The sequence below is a fragment of the Geotrypetes seraphini genome, chromosome 8 (assembly GCF_902459505.1).
Source record: "Geotrypetes seraphini chromosome 8, aGeoSer1.1, whole genome shotgun sequence".
Classification (NCBI taxonomy): domain Eukaryota; kingdom Metazoa; phylum Chordata; class Amphibia; order Gymnophiona; family Dermophiidae; genus Geotrypetes; species Geotrypetes seraphini.
The window spans coordinates 178,333,582-178,354,570 of record NC_047091.1 but is presented as its reverse complement, the minus strand read 5'-3'; the positions used below and the strand labels follow the sequence as shown (position 1 = coordinate 178,354,570).

At 45.5% G+C, this 20,989-nt stretch overlaps 1 protein-coding gene across 4 annotated transcripts in view; it reads right to left on the bottom strand.

Moving 5' to 3' along the window:
* Positions 1-16,493, bottom strand: part of RNF215 (ring finger protein 215) — a 29,694-nt gene extending 13,201 nt beyond the window's left edge. Inside the window, exons 1-5 of one of the 4 annotated variants that reach the window (XM_033955704.1) lie at positions 16,099-16,491; positions 9,804-9,932; positions 4,501-4,572; positions 1,903-1,988; positions 583-637 (exon numbers count right to left, since the gene is read on the bottom strand). In XM_033955704.1, the coding sequence (XP_033811595.1) occupies positions 583-637; positions 1,903-1,988; positions 4,501-4,572; positions 9,804-9,932; positions 16,099-16,305 (549 nt within the window). In that variant the 5' untranslated portion in view covers positions 16,306-16,491. Of the gene's footprint in view, positions 1-582; positions 638-1,902; positions 1,989-4,500; positions 4,573-9,803; positions 9,933-16,098 lie in introns of all 4 variants that reach the window. The other 3 variants (XM_033955702.1, XM_033955703.1, XM_033955705.1) reach the window with 3 other exon arrangements.
* Between the last annotated feature and the right edge of the window lie 4,496 nt (positions 16,494-20,989).

The following is a 20,989-nucleotide window of genomic DNA, read 5'->3' as shown; positions in this document are numbered from 1 at the left end:
CAAAGACTCAACACGGCACCGTGTTTTGGCAAAAGATTCGCTTGCCTCAGGGGTCAGTACATTTCTCTCAACTCAAACATACAGACACGGTTTGGAAGTCAAATTCTATCATGAATGGAGATAAATGCACTTCGCAGTATGGACCGCGAGCGGTTTACTTTTAAAACTGAGCTCTGAGGGTGGCGGGTTTTTCTTCCCACCAGCAATGCTGGCAGTCCATACTCCGAAGTGCATTTATCTCCATTTGTGATAAATTTGGCTTCTAAACCGTGTCTGTATGTCTATGAGTTTTCTACAGAGAAGTGTACCAACCCTTGAGGTAGGCTAATCTTTCACCGACCACAGTACCGTATCGGGTCTTTAGCATATATTTGCTTGTTGCTGTAGACATACGTAATAAACTTGTCTTTGGGTTTTCTTCCGGCTCCTGTTGGAAGTTCGTTGTCCAGTCTTACTTTGTCTTCCGCGACTTTCCTTTCCTGGGGTTTCTTGGTGGGACTTTTTTTCTGCAGATGCTGTGAATGAACATCAGCCCTTCCCCCTTCAGCTGTCCTACCTTCAAGGTGCCCAGCAGTTACGTACCAAGTTTTCTAGGAGCACAGTATGGTAAGTCATCTTTGCTGTTGCCCGCAAGCCCCTGGCAGTGAAAGTAGGGAACAGCATTAATCAGACAGCTTGAATTCATAAATCTACCATGCTGGAAAATGTCTCAAGGAAAACAGGATATAAGAAAGGGTGGCCAGGAGCACACATTGTGAAACAAACTGGATGGGGCAGTTTCACACTGAAAATGATTTACAAGTTTCCAGCAAGTCAACAATCAAAACCTATTTTCACCTTCTATTTGTAAACACAGAACACAATGTGGCGCAGTGGTTAAAGCTACAGCCCCAGCACCCTGGGGTTGTAGGTTCAAACCCATGCTCTTTGTGACCCTGGGCAAGCCACTTAATCCCCCTATTGCCCCAGGTACATTAGACAGATTGTGAGCCCGCCAGGACAGACAGGGAAAATGCTTAAGTACCTGAATAAACTCATATAAAGCATAAAGCATTCTGAGCTCTCCTGGGAGACGGTATAGAAAATTGAATTAATTATAAATTAAATAAATAAATAGTGTGAAGATAAAATCATGTGCATTTTCCAGACTGCACAGCTGATCACACTGTCCTCCAAAGATTAGGTTAGGTTAACAGAACAGGGCTTTTCCCTTTGGCAAGCACTAGAGAATGACATGGGGATAAATTTTCCCCCATCCCCGTGGGAACTCATTTTCCCGTCCCTTCCCTGCCAGTTCTTTTCCTGTCCCTGCCCCATCCCTTCAAGCTCCGTCCTCATCTGCACAAGCCTCAAACACTTGAAAATCCTAAGTAGCAACATTCTAGAGCTCAGATTGTGATGTCATAATGCTTCATTCCACCAATGCCTAAGCTCCGTCCTCATCTGCACAAGCCTCAAACACTTGAAAATCATAAGTGGCAACATTCTAGAGCTCAGATTGTGATGTCATAATGCCTCATTCCACCAATGCCTAAGCTCCGTCCTCATCTGCACAAGCCTCAAACACTTTCAAATCATAAGTGTTGAAGGCTTGTGCGGTTAAGGAAGAGCTTACAGGAATAGGGCAGAGGCAGTAACAAAACTCACGGAGATGGTGCAGGGAAATTGAGCTCCTTTGGAGATGGGAAAAAAATTGTCCCTGTGTCATTCTCTAGCGAGCACGTTACTACTTCAGAACAGTTTAAGGGTAAAGGGTCAAATCCTCTCCCAGTGTGGAGTCTGTGCCTCCCCTTCTTTAATTCAGAAGAGGCAAGGGACCCCTAATTCGCTGCAAAAATCTACTTGCTCCTCTGGAATATTTTTTACTCTGTATCCCCCCTCCCTCAGTGTCAGGCCTCTCACCGTAACAGGGCACTCAGGAGCTTGGTGACGTTCTCCGAGGCCTGGATCACAACAACAGGTTTGGAAAGAACCTGCGACACGTCCAGCTGAAAGAAGAGAAAAGACAACGGTACAGCAGAGAGGAAAGAAGGCGGCTCCGGGATTGACGCACTGCAGGGGAATTTCCAGCGAAGGCTACACAGAGGAAGGACCACCGAGCGCTAACTCAACATTCTCTGCACACAATTTCAAGACTTATTTAAATTAACACCCACATCTCTTCCTGTTATAATGTAACAGGCTACAAGATGGACCAAATAGATACGAATATTCTAATATCAGATATCTTAGGAAGATGAAATAAGACAGCTGATTAAGTTAGGTTGATGTCTTCGGAGAAAGGGAAGTTAACAGGTGTGGAAAGGCCTTGCTCTCTCATAGCTATTAAAGACCCTGGAATCCCTTAGGATGACACGGGGACAAATTTTTCCCCCTTCCTGCAGGAACTCATTTCCCCATCCCAACCCCTTGAGCTCTTTTCCTGTCCCTGCCCCATTCCTGCAAGCTCCATCCTCATCTGCACAAGCCTCAAACACTTTAAAACCATAAGTAGCAACATTCTAGAGCTCAGATTGTGATGTCATAAGGCCTCATTCCACCACTGCCTAAGCTCCGTCCTCATCTGCACAAGCTTCAAACACTTCAAAATCCTAAGTAGCAACATTCTAGAGCTCAGATTGTGATGTCATAAGGCCTCATTCCACCACTGCCTAAGCTCCGTCCTCATCTGCACAAGCTTCAAACACTTCAAAATCCTAAGTAGCCAACATTCTAGAGCTCAGATTGTGATGTCATAAGGCCTCATTCCACCAATGCCTAAGCTCCGTCCTCACCTGCACAAGCCTCAACACTTTAAAATCCTAAGTAGCAACATTCTAGAGCTCAGATTGTGATGTCATAAGGCCTCATTCCAATGCCTAAGCTCCGTCCTCACCTGCACAAGCCTCAACACTTTAAAATCCTACGTAGCAACATTCTAGAGCTCAGATTGTGATGTCATAATGCCTCATTCCACCAATGCCTAAGCTCCGCCCTCATCTGCACAAGCCTCAAACCTTTTAAAATCATAAGTGTTTGAGGTTTGTGCAGTTAAGACAGAGCTTGCAGGGATGGGACAGGGACAGGGACAAAACTCATGGGGACGGGGAAATTGATTTCCTGTGGGGACAGGGAAAAATTTGTCCCCGTGTCATTCTCTATTCTCTACCTTAGATTACGTATCAAGTGTGGCAGGGAAGGGACAGTCTAGTGCAGTGTCCTGCAAACTCTCTCGAGCCACGGCACACTAAAAACGCAGTGGTCACGGAGCGAGGCATCCAGAAGTGCGCGGACGTCACCGTGATGACGTCACCGTGTGACATCATCATGTCGATGTCCGCAGATGCGCGAAGGCCCTCCAGACGGGCCATGAGATGCCAGTGGGGGATGCCAGCGTGGAAGAGGGCCGGAGAGGAGACGTGCTGGCGCCGGCCGATTGCCTACAGACATGCCTCTTGGCGTGAGAGTCAGCCGGTGCCTCACCTCCGCCCCAGTGTGCTGCAGCACACCTGAAATCCCAGGAGGCACAGAGTTTGTGTTACAGTGGTCTAGTGGTTAGAAGGTAAAGGGTCATGGATGCGATTACTTCCTTCCTGCAGTACAACCAAGGCAGTTTGCATATATTCCACGCAGGGACTTTCTCTGCTCCTAGTCAGAGAACAAGCGACACTATCACTTTAGACAAAGTCACTTTGATGACGATTTTATAAACTGGCATTGAGATATAAGTGCTCCAATGCCATGCATTTAGCAACAGTGCCATAAGAGCATCTTGTTGAATACTGCCATTAAGTTGGACATTGATGCACCTAAAATAGGCACCAACAGTTATGCCAAGTCAACGGCAGCCATGACGGTTGGCGCCTAAGTGTACCCTGAAGGGCACAAAGCCTATACTCTAATGCAGCAGTCTCAAACATGCGGCCCACAGGCCGCATACGGCCCCCCAGGGACTATTTTGCGGCCCGCAATCTGTCCTCGACTAAAGCAGGGGTCTCCAATCTACTTCCCTTCCAACTGCCCTCCCCCAAGCTACCGCAATTGGGGAACAGGCCAGCGCCCGAGGTCTTACTTCTCCCTGCCCTCCCCCAAGCCACTACCATTGGGGAACAGGCCGCGCCGAGGTCTTAACTCTCCCTGTTTATCTTCCCCAGCTCGGAGCCGACCAATTCTCACCACTCGACGTCAATTTTAACGTCGGGGAGGAAGTTCTGGGCCAGCCAATCGCTGCCTGGCTGGCCCTGAAGTCCCTCCCCGACATTAGAATTGATGTCGGGTGGCAAGAATTAACCCCACTAAGGGTTCGAGTTTGAGACCACTGCTCTAATGGTAAGGTGCCTGTCTCAGACACACATGACATATTCTTATCCCACCCACCTTTACACCCTCCCTCGTACTTAAAATGTTAGGCAATTTTGGTGTGTATGTTACAGAATGGCATCTGGTCCTTAGGTGACAATCGTGGGAAAAAAAGAGAGAGAGAACGGCTCCTGGAGGCGGCGACGCAAGGCAATTTCTTACCTCTCTGATTGCATTTTGATTCAGCGCAAGAATAAGCAGGGCTGATGCTCCCAGGACAAGGGCACGCTTCATCTTCAGGGACCGGGGAACAGACAGAGAGAAAAATTTTGATCAATGACACTTATATAGGAAGAGAATGCAAAGAAAAGTGAAACAAAAAAGATGCAATCTGGACGAATAGAGAGCATTTTATCTGGCATGCTTTTCCATGATCTCCAGGGCTGTAAAGGCATGAAGGAGCCACTGGCTGCTGCTGGAAGCCTGACCCAGAAAGCATGGAAAAGGAGGTTAGAAGCCTTATATGTAGCCTGGATATATGGACTCCTGATGAAGGCACGTATTGCCAAAACACAGACCTGTATCAGTGGTCTCAAACTCAAACCCTTTGCAGGGCCATATTTTGGGGTTTGTAGGTACTTAGAGGGCCTCAGAAAAAAAATAGTTAATGTCTTATTAAAGAAATGACAAACCCGTGGTTTTAACCTTCGGGTTTAAAGCATGTTAAAAACCGTGGGCTTGCGAAGTTAAAAAAATAGTTTAAAAAAGAAAAAAATAACGGGCACGAAGGACCACCAGCGCATGCGCAGACCATCAACAGTCTAGGAAGATGGTCTGCGCATGCTCAAGGATCGCTCTCCAGCGATCCGTGCTGTTGGTGGGGGGCGGGCCAAAGATCCCCCCATTTGCATGCAGGCCTTTAGTGAATTTGTCAGCCTGCATGCAATCGGGCACAAAAAGGAGGTTAATGAATCTAGCCCAAGGGTCGCATTAATTTTACCCCATTTTTAAAATTATACACCGCTCAGCTATAGAATGAGAGGTAAATCAAAACCAAGATAAACCTGGAAACTTAAACCATCTTCCTCAGGGGTCCTAAGTTATAAGGTTAAAATGATCATATGTGGATAAAAATAAAATGCACTGGAGGACATTTTTGAAAAACTTAGGCAACAGATTGAAGCGAACCCTGGTAGATGAAACCACATTTGATCATTTTAGCCTTATAACTTAGGACCCCTGAGGAAGACGGTTAAGTCGAAACATGGCCCCTGTTGGGTCTGTACTTCTCAAGTTTATGTGGATTTTGGACATTTATATTTACATATCAACTCAATAAACCTGGCATCGTGAACATCTGTTGGGTTTTTATTTTTGTTTGATCATTATGGCCCGGATTCTATAAAGGACACCTAAGTCCCGCCTAAAGTTAGGCGGGACTTAGCTGTCCAAACAAAGTGGTTAATAATCAATTTAAGGGTCTTAACGAGCGATAATTGGCACTTGGACGCCCAAAGGATGTGGACGTCAGTTCCAAGACGTGTCTACAATTTTGTGGACGCCCACTGGAAGAAGCTGTGCTTAAGAAACTAGGCGTGAGCACGGCGTAGGAGAGGCTTCAATGTGGGCGTCCATTTACTGATTTACATATGGGCATTCACCTAGTGCCTACATTGTAAAAAAAATGAAAAGCAGGTCTACTTTTGAGCGTGGTTTGGGCAGCAGATACACAAGAGTTAGGTGGATGGGACAAAGGCGGGCTTTGGACGTCTTCAATGCGTTTCGCTAAATAGGTCAATAGGATTTTTATTTTTGCTTTAATAAGCTCAAAATACATTTAATAATGCAGCACATAAACAGGAACTTTGGTCACGTCCAGTCCGAGTGAGCCGTTATTAGGTATGTAGATTTAGTGAGTATGTTGATAATTAGTTCACGATTCAATGGATATAACTACATGATAACTAATTTAGACCTTTGTGAATAATAGTTGAGTTAACATAATATTGTTTTTATTTATTTTGTTTAGCATCTATGTCCCTCCCTGACGAAGTAACGAAACCTGGGTCGGGGGGACAGGGACCATAAGTAGAGATAAACACTGAGTGGATATATTTTAAAGCCCACATAACACAGTTCTTACACTTTATCAACGAGGTTCAACATTACCAACAACCACCTGGCGAAGATAAGTATATTATATATAATAGCAACTCACATAGAGTGTCTTGTTGATATACTAAAGGTGGTATGGGGACGTTGAAGGCGATGATGGTCCCCTTGTTAACCTCGTTTTGGTGACATCACTAAAAACATTGGTTATAAGGTCTGAGCACTTCACATTTAAATAAGGATATTAATTAAGTAACATTTATTGTTTAATTAGAGCTGTGATTTATTAATAGTATTGAAGATTTTCATCACAGAATATAGTTATTTAATCCTCCATAGATTGTCAGCACATAAACAGGACACATGAATACAGATGTATTGCATGCAAAACCTTCTATTTTTGTGGGCAAACAGCAATGTTAGTTGCTAATTATAAGAAAAGATCCATTAACTCAAGCGCAGCATATGAAAAAGATACCCTTTTTTCTGACTAAAGAGTGCTGCAATGAGCTAATTCTCGAAAGAGGTGCATTAAGCAAGCAAAGCGCATGAAATATATATATATATATATATATACATACATACACAGTCAAACCTCGGTTTGCGAGTAACGCGGTTTGTGAGTGTTTTGCAAGATGAGCAAAACACTCCAGCAAACTTTGACTCACAAACCGAGTGTTGCCTCGGTAAACGAGCACTTACTCACGTGTCTATATTTCCTTTCTGTGTATGCGGCGGTGGCACTGGCAGAAACTGCAGGGTACAGAAGGGCTCGGCACGGCTCCAGAGGCACCCGATTGGCACATGGGGAAGGGGGGGGGAGAGAGTGGAGAATGCAGGGAGAAAGGGATGGAGGCAAGGCTGGCCCAAGCCACTGCTGTTGCCGGAAAATGAAAGGCCGGGTCAGAGCATGCTGCAGGTGCCCGCATGGCCGGGCCCCCCCCCCCCCCCTCAGTGAGGGCTGCCGAGCTACCGGCTGTCCACGCGAGACCACTGGAAGCTGCTGCCAAGCTGTTACAATACGCAGACACCAACGCCACCTCAAACATCACCGGAGTTTGAGAACGCCAGAGCGGTCGCATGGATGCCTGTCCTCCCACCAGAAGCACGCGCGCCTATTCAGCTGCTTCCCGCCAAACTGCGGGGCACTGACAACCAAAAGAGAGCTCAGGGCTGCTGCTGTTTCACTATAAAAAGGGCAATCCTGTGCTTTCCTGAACTCAGGCAGGCGTTGGGTTGCTAAAAAGGCAACCACTGACAATAAAGGGCCCCGCTGGAGGACCTGTGGTGGTTAGAGGCGGAGATGCTGGCAGTCGGCTAGTGGGTGGCACATCACAGAGGACTTCTAACTCCTGGACTGCAGGTGACAGTGGTTCTGGCACTCCACCATGCCGCACACAGTGGAGCTCACGACGCTGGAGGAGCTGGAAGTGAAGGTGAGTCGGGCGATGAGGGAGGTACAGTAGTCGATCTCATTTGTTCGGGCTCCTTTTGGCTAAGAAATTGGGCTTAATTTCCTCTGCAGCAACTTGTGACTCTGGGCAAAGTCACTTAACCCTCTCTCTTCTGTGTCAACTTACTATCTGTCAAAAAACAAAATGAAAATGCCTTTAATCTCGAAGGTGCTCAGAACCAATATATGGTAAGAAAGTGACCAAACCAGGGCAGCAACCCCTGTAAGGACTTTCAAAGAGTCTATCATTGCACCATCCTCAAACGGTAGAAAGGTATTTAAATTTTGGTGAGTGTCTTTTTATACTATTTTTCTTCTTTTTTCTAGTAAATGTCCATTTAAAATGTCCAATGCTTAAGTGAAAACTATGATCTTCAAAATAGGCAAAACTTAACTGTGAGAGTTTAGGAAGCCAACTTGCTACAGCAGGTACAGGTCAACAGGAAATGCAATCGGTTTAGAAGTGAAGATTCAGGAAGTTGTTGAACTTGATGTTCCATCCAGCATGGGGGGTTCTCTGAAGAAGCCTGTCGGCGAAACGCGTTAGGACCCACCCATAACTGCTGTAGCAAGTTGGCTTCCTAAACTCTCACAGTTAAGTTTTGCCTATTTTGAAGATCATAGTTTTCACTTAAGCATTGGACATTTTAAATGGACATTTACTAGAAAAAAGAAGAAAAATAGTATAAAAAGACACTCACCAAAATTTAAATACCTTAGGGGTTGCTGCCCTGGTTTGGTCACTTTCTTACCATATATTGGTTCTGAGCACCTTCGAGATTAAAGGCATTTTCATTTTGTTTTTTGTTTCCTTTTTCGTTTTTGTTAGTTCACAGTCCTTTGGGAACATTTTCTGTTTGAATTTCACCCAGTTGTTATATTGGGGAACTTACTATCTGTACTAGTTTTTGGGATGTGGAACAAATTGTCCGAGTTTCCATTATTTTCTATGGGGATATGTGCTTTGATATACGAGTGCTTTGGATTACGAGCATGCTTCTGGAACGAATTATGCTCACAAACCAAGGTACCACTGTATAGATAACTTCATTTCCAAAAGGTTAAAAACAGAAAAAAAAGAGATACAGACCTCAGCATGGCTTCTAGTTCATTGCAAATGGAAGTTTCCAGCTGCACAATGGTGATCTCATTGTGAGATCATCAAGGTGCACCTGTAAGGTAGAATGCCACAATAAAAAAAGGGATATGTGTTGGAGGAGCTGACTATACTTGGGATTCAAACCTATGAACTTTGGATAATGAAAGCAGTGCTTTAAACCACTGAGCTAGATCTGCTTTCTTTCAGGTGGCTGTGATATGATACCTGAGATCATACTTTAGGAGGTATCATATCACATGTGAGGAAGAAGCACCTGAATGGAAGCTACTATGTCTCAATGGGTAAAAGCCCTGTTCCCATTTTTCAAAGGTCATGGGATTGAATCCCAACCAGCTCCCCCAGCTGATGTCCGTTTGTTATGCAGAGAACACAGATATCCTCTGACAGTGTTTGAACCTTTGTATACTGATAACAACAGACTTTTGGACATGCAAATGTCACTATTAAAGAAACCATTCAATGTTAAGCTCATAGCTCATCTGTGGAGTGAACACGTGCATTGCCCAGAAGCCCCTCCCGTAGAAATGGCTCCTGGTCTTGACAGTTGAGGGGCTACCCAGTTTGTGAGAGACTAAAGGATGCAGTTTCTATCCACAGTGATATATCTATCTTTTCTTTACTAACAAATATTATATGTGTAGATTTAATAGAAGTTGGTGTGTATTCTATTCTCTTTACAGAAATCGGTAGGTTGTCCAAAGTTTTGCACTGATCTGTCGTACGGTACGGCTAGGCAGAACAGGATTCAGCATTATGAATTTTCTTATTTCACTAATAACAGTGTTAAATATAATATAATTGAATATAAAAAAAGGCCTCGGAATCCAGAGTTTGGCTCACCTTGCTCACGACGGCTGCAGTGAAGGATTCTTCCTTGCGGCCCCTCTGGATCTCTCCTTGCTCCTCTCCTACTGGGAAGACTCCAATCCAGCTGTCTTCCTCCTCCACCTCAGGCTCCAAATCTCCCACCTGAAAGGAAGAGCTGTAAAACTATAGTTCTCTTATACACCTCTCATAAAGCCTCACCACAACCCATATAGAGGCAGATCTGAGCTTCAGACAGATCTCCTGATTCAGCATCATTACCAAGGAACTGCTGGCATATTTCAGCCAGTGTGGGCAGATGCAGAAAAAGACAGCAGATAAAAGACAATGTGGCCTTTCCAGTCTGATCAACCCTATTAACTACTAAGCTCTACTATCCCTTCCTCTCCCTTAAACCATGCTTTCTTGAATTCAGATCCATAAAGAAATATTTCCTTAGATTATTTCCTTTTATCTTATGACTGCTTATTTCAGAGTAGACACCTTTTTATCCCAATTTTCTTATTGCACAATAAGGCATTAAAGTTATTACCCCGATGAAAATAAATCAAAACAAGAAAACTTATGGTTTCAAACTTGGGGCTCCTTTTACGAAGCTGCGATAGCGGTTTTAGCGAGCGCTAAATTGTGCCGCGCGCTAGACGCCAACATCGAGCTGGCGTTCTAGCTGCGTAGCGCGGGTTTAGCGCGTGCAGCAATTCTGAACGCGCTAAAAACGCTATCGCAGCTTAGTAAAAGGAGCCCTTGGTTTGTCAGACAGGGTTTACCCCATCCTTGTTCCGATTCCCTTAGAACTGGATCAACTTTGTCAGATAAATACAGAGCCAGTGGCCGCTCGGTTCGAAACCTGTTACCTATTACCCTACACACTTACGCTTTTTCAGTCTTGCGCTATTATTGTACGTGCCCAGGGCTAGTGTTAGGGGTGTGCAAACAGGGCAATTGTCCTGGGCCTCCAGGCTACAAGGTGCTACATCATTACCTGAAGCTGAAGGAGATACAACTTGCTAGTGGGTTTTAGGGCCCCCGGTTAAAGTTCTGTCCGAGGCCCCAACATGTTTAATAACACTGGCCCTGTGCATGCAAAGTACGAGAAATTTTCAGACTCTGGGAGATAGCTGGGCCGACTCACACAGTCAGCGCTGCGCTTGGATATTCAATGCTGGGCCGTTTCTGATGACTGTCACTAAATATCCAGTCTAGTTTTAATTGCTATAAACTTAATCAGTTAAATCAATATTAAACACTGGCCGGCTAAGTTTAAAGAGGCCAAAGATAGATCAGCTATTTACGTGGCCTGATCTGGCTGCTAAACTTAGCCGGCCAACCCTTCAAAGTTTGTGGATAGTTGGCTAACCACTAATATTCAGCTGATATCTCACGCTGAATATTAGCACTTAGATGGCTAAGTGTTACTGAACTGGCCAAGAGTCATTCCGGGCTGGTTAAATAGAACTAATAGCAGGCAGAAAAGATTCCTATATGGAAAGAGTACGGAAGCCAAACAAAATTAGTATTGCTTACACCAGGGGTGCCCACACTTTTTGGGCTTGCGAGTTCCTTTTAAAATGACCAAGTCAAAATGATCTACCAACAATAAAATTTTAAAAAACACAAAGCACACTACGCAGAGAAAATGTTAATTATCATTTATATTCTGGGGAGGTTTTTTTTCAAAGAGATCAAGGCAGATGACTTTATGCAATGTCACTTCAGTAACAACTATACAAAAATAGACAAATATACCCCCTCCCTTTTTACTAAACCGTGATAGTGGTTTTTAGCGCAGGGAGCTCTTGACGCTCATAGGCTTCCTGTGCTAAAAACCACTATTGCGGTTTAGTAAAAGAGGCCCATAGTGCAAAATATAGACAGCAGATATAAATTCTCAAAACGGCCACATTTTGATTACTAAATTGAAAATAAAATCATTTTTCCTACCTTTGTTGTCTGGTGATTTCATGAGTCTCTGGTTGCACTTTCTGCTGACTGTGCATCCAATATGTCTTCCCTTCTTTCTGCCTCCTGCATGCTTCCTCTCCTCCAGACCTCATTCTATTACCCAACCAACATCTCTCTGTCCCTCCATGAGTCCAACTTTTTCTTCCCCTCTCCCTGACCCCCTCCCCTCCCCTTTCTTTCTCTCTCCATGCTCCCTTTCTTTCTGTCTTCCTACCTGCCCCCTTTCTTTCTGTCTCCTTGCCCTCCCCCAAGCTACTGCCGCTGCCATCGGGGAACAAGCCCGCAAATCACCGCCACCCCAAACTCTCCCTGTTTCCTGATGCAGAAGCACCAGGCCAACCACCCTTCACCCCCGATGTCAATTCTGACATCGGAGAGGAAGTTCCAGGCCAGCCAGGCAGTGATTGGCTGGCCCAGAACTTCCTCTCCAACGTCAGATTTAACGTCGGGTGGGGAAGGCTGGTCGGCTGGGCGCTTCTGGGTCGGAAAACAGGTACAACGCGAAGGCAACGCAATCAACTCACGATCTACTGGTCGATTGCAATCGACCTTTTGGGCACCGCTGCTGAAGGCAGTCAGCCGCCGCCAGCACCTCGCCTCCTCCCTGGCATCTCTCCTCCTCTATGAGCCTCTTCTTTTTCAGCACCCCCCCACACACTGGCAGCTCAGGGCCCCCCCCTCCAGTCTGTATCTACTTTCACTCTGGAGCTATAGCAGCTGATAAGCTAGTCAACACCTGTCACAACAAACTGCAACAATTTTAAGCGAGCTTTTGCATCTATGATGCTCATACAGTATAATCTCATTATAATGGACTTCAAAGGACCTGGAAAAACGGTCCGTTATATCCAGAGTCTGTTATATCCAAAGTTGCAATTTTTTAAAACTTTATTTAGGGCAACTTGAAACAATGTACAATCAATGAACAACAGTCACTGCACAAGCCATATCAGCAACATCAAGAACAAAACTCAGCAAAACATTGGTATGGTACAAAATCATTGCAAACCAGAACACTGTACTGGAAAGAAAAATACTCTGTCATTCTTTTCTGGGCTGCATTTTGATGCTATATCACCGGCACGCCACGTGCCTTGTAGGCAGAGCCTGCATGTCCGTTATAGGCGAATGAAACTACAGCTAAAAGTGGCTCTGGGGACCAAATTGTTTGTCCGTTATATCCAAAAGTCCGTTATATGCGAGTCCGCTATATCCAATGATTTTCTGCATGTTTATAATGGCGCTCGGCTGGGACCAGTGGACCTCGTCCGCTATAAGCGAGGTTCCATTATAAGCGAGTCCGTTATAACGAGATTATACTGTACTAGCAACGCTGAAACTAGCATAAAAGGTTGTGCTGGACTGCCAAAAATTAGTATTTTTCATTAATTATCGTCAGCTTTATGAGCAACTAAAAACAACAGTTTTACTCACTGCTGTGCACGATGCTACCAACAGCCAGTCAAACAAAGGGGTCGAGCTCAGGGCCTGATATTTTGAGAAACTTTGTTTTTAATGCTGTGCTAGTGGCGTATACAAATTTTGAACAAAATCTGAGACATAATGGTGGGGGGCCCTATTTTTCTTATTTTAGACCACTTAGCATGGAATGACCCAGCAGGATACTGGGCCTGATGGGACCATCACTCTGACCCAATATGGCTATTCTTATGTTAAAAAATGGTCCGTCAAGAAAAAGTCTCTGAACTGTTAAAGGAGGATTCACATTGGATATCCAATAGGAGGTATCCAAAGGCAGCAGCCAAGACACTAAAGAAGGAATACCTGGTACGATCCAACTTGACCTCAGATGGAAGGGGACAGTTAAAAGGTTATATTGAGAGGAACAGAGCACTGTCTATTGCGAGGATGAAATCAACGAGAAGAGAGGGTGGCTGACATCAAAGATTTGGTGGACAACAATATTACTATACAGTACTCCCCCCGATATTCGCGGGGGTTCCATTCTAGGAACCCCCGCGAATCTTGAAAAACCGCGAATACGGTTTTTCATGGGGGAGCCTGAAGAGGGCAGCGGGAGAGCAGGCGGAGCGCAGGAAATCACTCGCGGTACACTCCGACCGCCTCTTCCTGCACTAAGTCGGGCCTTATCCAATCAGGAGTTGCGTGTCAAAGCAGCTCCTGATTGGATAAGGCCCGACTTAGTGCAGGAAGAGGCGGTTGGAGCGTACCGCGAGTGATTTCCTGCACTTGCGGCGCTCCGGCTGCCCTCTCCTTGTCGGCGGTTCGCGATCGGAAAATACCGTGCATGACTGGGGGAACACTGTACTTGAAATTCGAAGGGGTGCATAAAAGCTCTCGGCCCAACCAAGCAGCTTCCTAAATTCTGAGCATTATTTTGACACTGTAGCTGAAAAGAGTGTTATCTTATTTCATTATGTGCCAATTTACTGAAACTAAATTCTATGTTTTTGACTGTTTCAGATCATTGATTGAACTATATCCACGTCATTTTCTTCTTGGTTGGGCTGAGAACTTTTCAACACTCCCCCTGGTAGTGTGAAGACTTTCAGTCTCTGGTAACCAAAGCTGAGACTGTGATGTCATAATGCCTCATTCCACCAATAAGAGTCAACCTCCTCAGTGATGTCACAAAGGCTTGATTGTCCTATACTTTGGCTCACTTTTATTACATTCCAGGGGGTGCTGAAATGTTCTCAGCCCAACCAACCAGCTTCCTAAATTCTGAACATTATTTTGCTACTGTAGCTGAAAAGTGTGTTATCTTATTTCCTTAAGTGCCAGTTTGCAAAAATGAAATTCTGTGTTTTGACATTGTTTCAGATCAATTGAACCATATCCACGTCATTCTCTTCTTGGTTGGGCTAACAACTTTTCAGTACCAAAAGAGGATCTAAACAGTTTACAACTAACAGTCCTTAAAATCACCCATTCTTCCAGAAATGCATCTGTACCCAGTGGGGTAGCGAGGGTGCCCCTTTCCCAACTTCTCCCCACCCCACGCACGTCCATACCCCTTCCCCGCACCTTTTTAATTTCAGTGCAAGATAGCCAAAGTGTTACTATAACCCTGGAGAGTTACTATATGCAAATACATCTCATCAATATGTAATGACCACATGCCAAAATCGAGGTTCAGTGGTCCCCCTCGCGGGTTGTTCAAGGCATCAATGCTTTCCTTAACAGCTGCCGTAGTTTGGTCTGTGGTTTTGAGTGCCAGGCTAGGGTTACCAAATGGCTCCAGAAAAAGGAGGATGGCTTGAGACAACCGGGTCCTACTTCCACCAAAAGCGACGGAAGTAAGGAGGCCGGCTTGAGGCAACCGGGTCCTACTTCCGCCGAAAGCGACGGAAGTAAGGAGGCCGGCCTGAGGCAACCGGGTCCTACTTCCGCCGAAAGCGACGGAAGTAAGGAGGCCGGCCTGAGGCAACCGGGTCCTACTTCCGCCGAAAGCGACGGAAGTAAGGAGGCCGGCCTGAGGCAACCGGGTCTTACTTCCGCCGAAAGCGACGGAAGTAAGGAGGCCGGCCTGAGGCAACCGGGTCTTACTTCCGCCGAAAGCGACGGAAGTAAGGAGGCCGGCCTGAGGCAACCGGGTCTTACTTCCGCCAAAAGCAACGGAAGTAAGGAGGCCGGCCTGAGGCAACCGGATCCTACTTCCGCCGAAGGAAACGGAAGTAAGGAGGCCGGCCTGAGACAACCGGATCTTACTTCCGCCGAAAGCGACGGAAGTAAGGAGGCCGGCCTGAGGCAACCGGGTCTTACTTCCGCCGAAAGCAACGGAAGTAAGGAGGCCGGCCTGAGGCAACCGGATCCTACTTCCGCCGAAGGAAACGGAAGTAAGGAGGCCGGCCTGAGACAACCGGATCTTACTTCCGCCGAAAGCGACGGAAGTAAGGAAGCCGGCCTGAGGCAACCGGGTCTTACTTCCGCCGAAAGCAACGGAAGTAAGGAGGCCGGCCTGAGGCAACCGGGTCTTACTTCCGCCGAAAGCGACGGAAGTAAGGAGGTCGTCCTGAGGCAACCGGGTCTTACTTCCGCCGAAAGCAACGGAAGTAAGGAGGCCGGCCTGAGGCAACCGGGTCTTACTTCTGCCGAAAGCAACGGAAGTAAGGAGGCCGGCCTGAGGCAACCGGGTCTTACTTCCACCGAAAGCAACAGAAACAAAACCCGGACGTCTCAATCCGTCCTCCTCTTTCTGGAGCCATATCATAGTAACATAGTAAATGAGGGCAGAGAAAGACCCCAGTGGTCCATCCAGTCTGCCCAACCAGCCGTGCTCCACCCCTGCACTGCTGAGCTCAAATGCAAGACACAGGACCACAGGTCCCAGAATGCACCGGGTGCGGCTCCAGCCCGCACGTACCAGAATTAAGCTGCCTCGCACCACCTCTTGGCTGGGGTTTGGCCCCTGAGGGTCCAGCAAAGCCCCCTGCAGGACGTACGCGCTCCCCGTGGCCTGGGGCTCCTGCAGGAACACCTCCACCAAGGCCCCCGCTCTCCCGCTCGCGCCCAGGCCCAGGGAGACGACGTGCCCCAGGAGGAGAGCGCAGCAGACGACGGAGCACCCCATGGCCCGGTTCGGAGGCGGCACCGGAAGCGAGCGAGGCGAGAGCGGGGTAGATCTTCCCGGAGGACGAGCGGCCCCTGGCGACCGCGGAGGAGCGTTGGGAGGACGTCTGACGCGCCGCGCGCTCTGTCTCGCGACGGCCGCGCCCACTTCCCCCTCGCGCGCTCCGCTGCTCCCGCCCCCACAGTTGCAGAGGCAGCAGAGAATGACACGTGGATAAAGCCCTCCCCAACCATACGTCCTCTGTAAATTCATTTCCTGGAAATGCTCCGTTTTCTTAGATATTTCTGGGCCAGAAACCCCGTTTCAGTTTTTAGGTTCCAACGCTAAAATCCTAAGTGGCAATGTTCTAGAGCTCAGATTATGATGTCATAATGCCTCATTCCACCAATGCCTAAGCTCCGTTCTAATCTGCACAAGCCTCAAACACTTTAAAATCCTAAGTAGCAACATTCTAGAGCTCAGATTATGATGTCATAATGCCTCATTCCACCAATGCCTAAGCTCCGTCCTCATCTGCACAAGCCTCAAACACTTTAAAATCCTAAGTAGCAACATTCTAGAGCTCAGATTATGATGTCATAATGCCTAATTCCACCAATGCCTAAGCTCCGTTCTAATCTGCACAAACCTCAAACACTTTAAAATCCTAAGTAGCAACATTCTAGAGCTCAGATTGTGATGTCATAATGCCTCATTCCACCAATGCCTAAGCTCCGTTCTAATCTGCACAAGCCTCAAACACTTTAAAATCCTAAGTAGCAACATTCTAGAGCAGTGGTTCCCAACCCTGTCCTGGAGGAACACCAGGCCAATTGGGTTTTCAGGCTAGCCCTAATGAATATGCATGAAGCAAATTTGCATGCCTATCACTTCCATATTTGACACCAACTCATATAAAACCTCCCCCACAGACCTTCCACCCTCTCCAACTAACCATGCTGACTACTTCGCCAACAAAATCCACAACTTAAAAACCTCTCTCGCAACAACAAGCACCAGCCCATCAACCCTTCTGACCACCCCAAACAATGAAGGTACTACCGCAGACATGACATGGAATCGCTTCGAGAACCCAGACTGGAACCTATTCCTACAGCTATACACTAAATATGCCAAATCAAACTGCCTTCTAGACAATTGCCCTCCCTCCATCATGAAAACAGCCCCCCCTCCTTTCAAAATAGAGCTCTTCAACTGGATTACCCTCTGCCTGTCCATTGGCTATTTTCCACAGGAACTTGGCCACATCCTCATATCTCCAACCATCAAAAACCCCAAAGAATCACTCTCCACAACCACCAACTACAGACCTATCGCCAACATACCCTTCTTCCTGAAAATTATGGAAGGCCTCGTAAACCAGAACCTCATGTCCTACCTCGAAAAATTTAACATCCTTCACGATTCCCAGTCTGGATTCCGCACAAACTACAGCACTGAAACCGTTCTAGCATCTCTAACCGACTACCTCCTCCAACTATTCTCACAGGGAAACAGCGCCCTAATACTTCAGTTTGACCTCAGTAGTGCCTTTGACCTGGTAGACCATGACATACTACTCAACAACCTCGATTCCATAGGCATCTCGGGACAGGTACTAACCTGGCTCACAGGCTTCTTAAAAAACCGCACCTACCAAGTACACAGCGAGGGAACCTACTCTCACACCTGGTCCAACCCCTGTGGTGTCCCACAAGGCTCCCCCCTATCACCTTCTCTATTCAACGTTTATATGACTCCACTGGGACACATGTTATCAGACAAAAAATTGAAATCCTACATCTATGCAGATGACATCACAATTGTCATCCCCATCCACTCATTCACGCAAGAAACAGAGCAACTCATCTCATCAGTACTTACAATGGTCGAACACTGGACCACCCAGTCCAAACTGAAACTAAATCCAGAAAAGACCAAACTCTTCCTAGCAAGTCCCAACCACAAATTAACGACCACCACCTTACAACTCAACGGCCTAACTTATCCTATTAACCCCACCATCAAAATCCTGGGAGTCATCCTAGACCGCTGCCTGACCTTCGAAGACCACACCAACACCCAGGTCAAAAAATGCTTTCATACCCTCTGGAAACTTCGCACCATCAAACATTACTTTGACTTCCCCTCCTTCAAACTGCTGGTTCAATCCCTAATCCTAAGCACACTGGATTACTGTAATATAATTTATATAGGCTCCTACAAGAAAACCATCCAGCGACTGAGACTTATCCAAAACACTGCAGTCCGCCTAATCTTTGGCCTCAAAAAGTCAGACCACATCACCCCTTATTATAGAAAACTACACTGGCTGCCAATAGAAGCGAGAGTCATCTTCAAATTCGCCTGTCTCTGCTTTAAAACCTTAACTGGCTTATCACCGATTTATCTGTCTCACCACTTCGTGTTCCCCGAAACCACAAGCACACGTAATACCAACCTGTTTACCTACCCTTCCCCAAAGGGATGCACCTACAAAAGATTCTTCAACAGAACTCTCTCATACCAAGCTGGCAGATGGACAAACTGCCTGACCACCCTTATTTCATCTGCCCCATGTTACTTATCCTTCAGGAAATCTCTCAAATCTCTCCTCTACGACAAATTTCTTGAACCTCCCCCATCACCAAATAACTAAAGACTACCTCTTTAGTTGGCCTCTCGCACTGCCTCACCACTACATACTGAACTCTGCTGTATATGTACTGTCCCCTGTATGATAAACCTACTCTGTTTCTTTACTGTATAAAATACCTATACTGAATATGTACAGTTCGCATTGTATCATCGCTGTAAATGTACAGTCTCTTACTCTGTAAACCGCTCTGAACTGTTTGTGGTACTGCGGTATATAAAAAATAAAGTTATTATTATTATTATATGCAAATCTCTCTCATGCATATTCATTAGGGCTAGCCTGAAAACCCGATTGGCCTGGTGTTCCTCCAGGACAGGGTTGGGAATCACTGTTCTAGAGCTCAGATTATGATGTCATAATGCCTAATTCCACTAATGCCTAAGCTCCGTTCTAATCTGCACAAGCCTCAAACACTTTAAAATCCTAAGTAGCAACATTCTAGAGCTCAGCTTGTGATGTCATAATGTCTCATTCCACCAATGCCTAAGCTCCGTCCTCATCTGCACAAGCCTCAAACACTTTAAAATCATAATGTAACCATGGGTTACAAAATAAATATGTTATAGTTGACCCAGGGCAGGAGAGATCTGACAGGTTTTTTCCTCTAATATTTCAAAGTTAAAAGTTTTGTTGTTGTTGTCCAGCAAAGATAATGCTGTGTTTGCATGACTGATTGTTGGAATTCTAGACTGCTGATATCTGCAACAGGTCTGATGACCTCATGTAGAAGTCGGTAGTGCTGGGGAGAATTCCAAAACTGCCAGGGAGAGCAGTTGTGTAGTTATCAGTCTGGAAAACAGGTGGGTCTTGGTTGCCTGAGAATAGAAAATGATTTTTTAAAAAATATTTTATAGTGGATTTTTGGCTAATGTTAATCAAGTTCAAGTCTGGCCTATTTTTGTGGCAAGGGCTGGGTTTGGTTATGTCATACAGTGATTTTCTGTCACTTTTGTGTTGAGGTGCAGAGCTCATGTATTTAAATGGAATGTAGTAACAGTTCAATTAATTATGTCCTGGTTAACATTAAGAAAACAGGATAGAAAGTATCTCTTTGACGTTGTAAGAAGTAGTGCTGAGGAAACATTTATTGATGAGTTCTGGTTATTTATAAAAACCAGTTGTGAATTGGAGTGAATTCCGTCACTAAAATATTTTGGATTAGATAACCATTTGATTCATAACCTTGGAGATAAGCCTATAGATTAAGATACATTGTGGGTGGGAAATAGTTTAGGGAAATTTTAATTATCCATTTTTTTCTCTGGGTAGCTAGTCAAAAGTAAAGAAGCAAATATAAATTTCAGGAAATTCTACTTTATGGAGAGGGTAGTGGATGCCTGGAATGCGCTCCCGAGAGAGGTGGTGGAGAGTAAAACTGTGACTGAGTTGAAAGAAGCGTGGGATGAACACAGAAGATTTAGAATCAGAAAATAATATTAAATATTGAACTAGGCCAGTTACTGGGCAGACTTGTACGGTCTGCATCTGTGTATGGCCGTTTGGAGGAGGATGGGCAGGGGAGGACTTCAATGGCTGGGAGGGTGTAGATGGGCTGGAGTAAGTCTTAACAGAGATTTCGGCAGTTGGAACCCAAGCACAGTACCGGGTAAAGCTTTGGATTATTGCCCAGAAATAGCTAAGAAGAAAAAATTAAAAAAATTTAAATTGAATCAGGTTGGGCAGACTGGATGGACCATTCGGGTCTTTATCTGCCGTCATCTACTATGTTACTATGTTACTATGTTAGGGTGTCATAGGGTTTTGCTTCCTTTGGGTTTTTTTTTTTTAGTTTATTGAAGCTGAATCTCCTGAAAAGAAGAAGCCTGGTACTCAATGGCTCTGCAGAAAAAAAGAACACCTGAACCCTGTGAGGAAAAAATTATTTCAAAGAACTAAATTCTTTGAGAAAGATTTTATATGGAAACTTATTCTCAAGTTATATAAATATATACATTTTGTTAGATTTGTATAAATAAACTAACAAAAACTTTTAAAACTAGTATTTGTTTAAAAGGTTTCATTTATTGTTCACCCAGTATTCTTTAT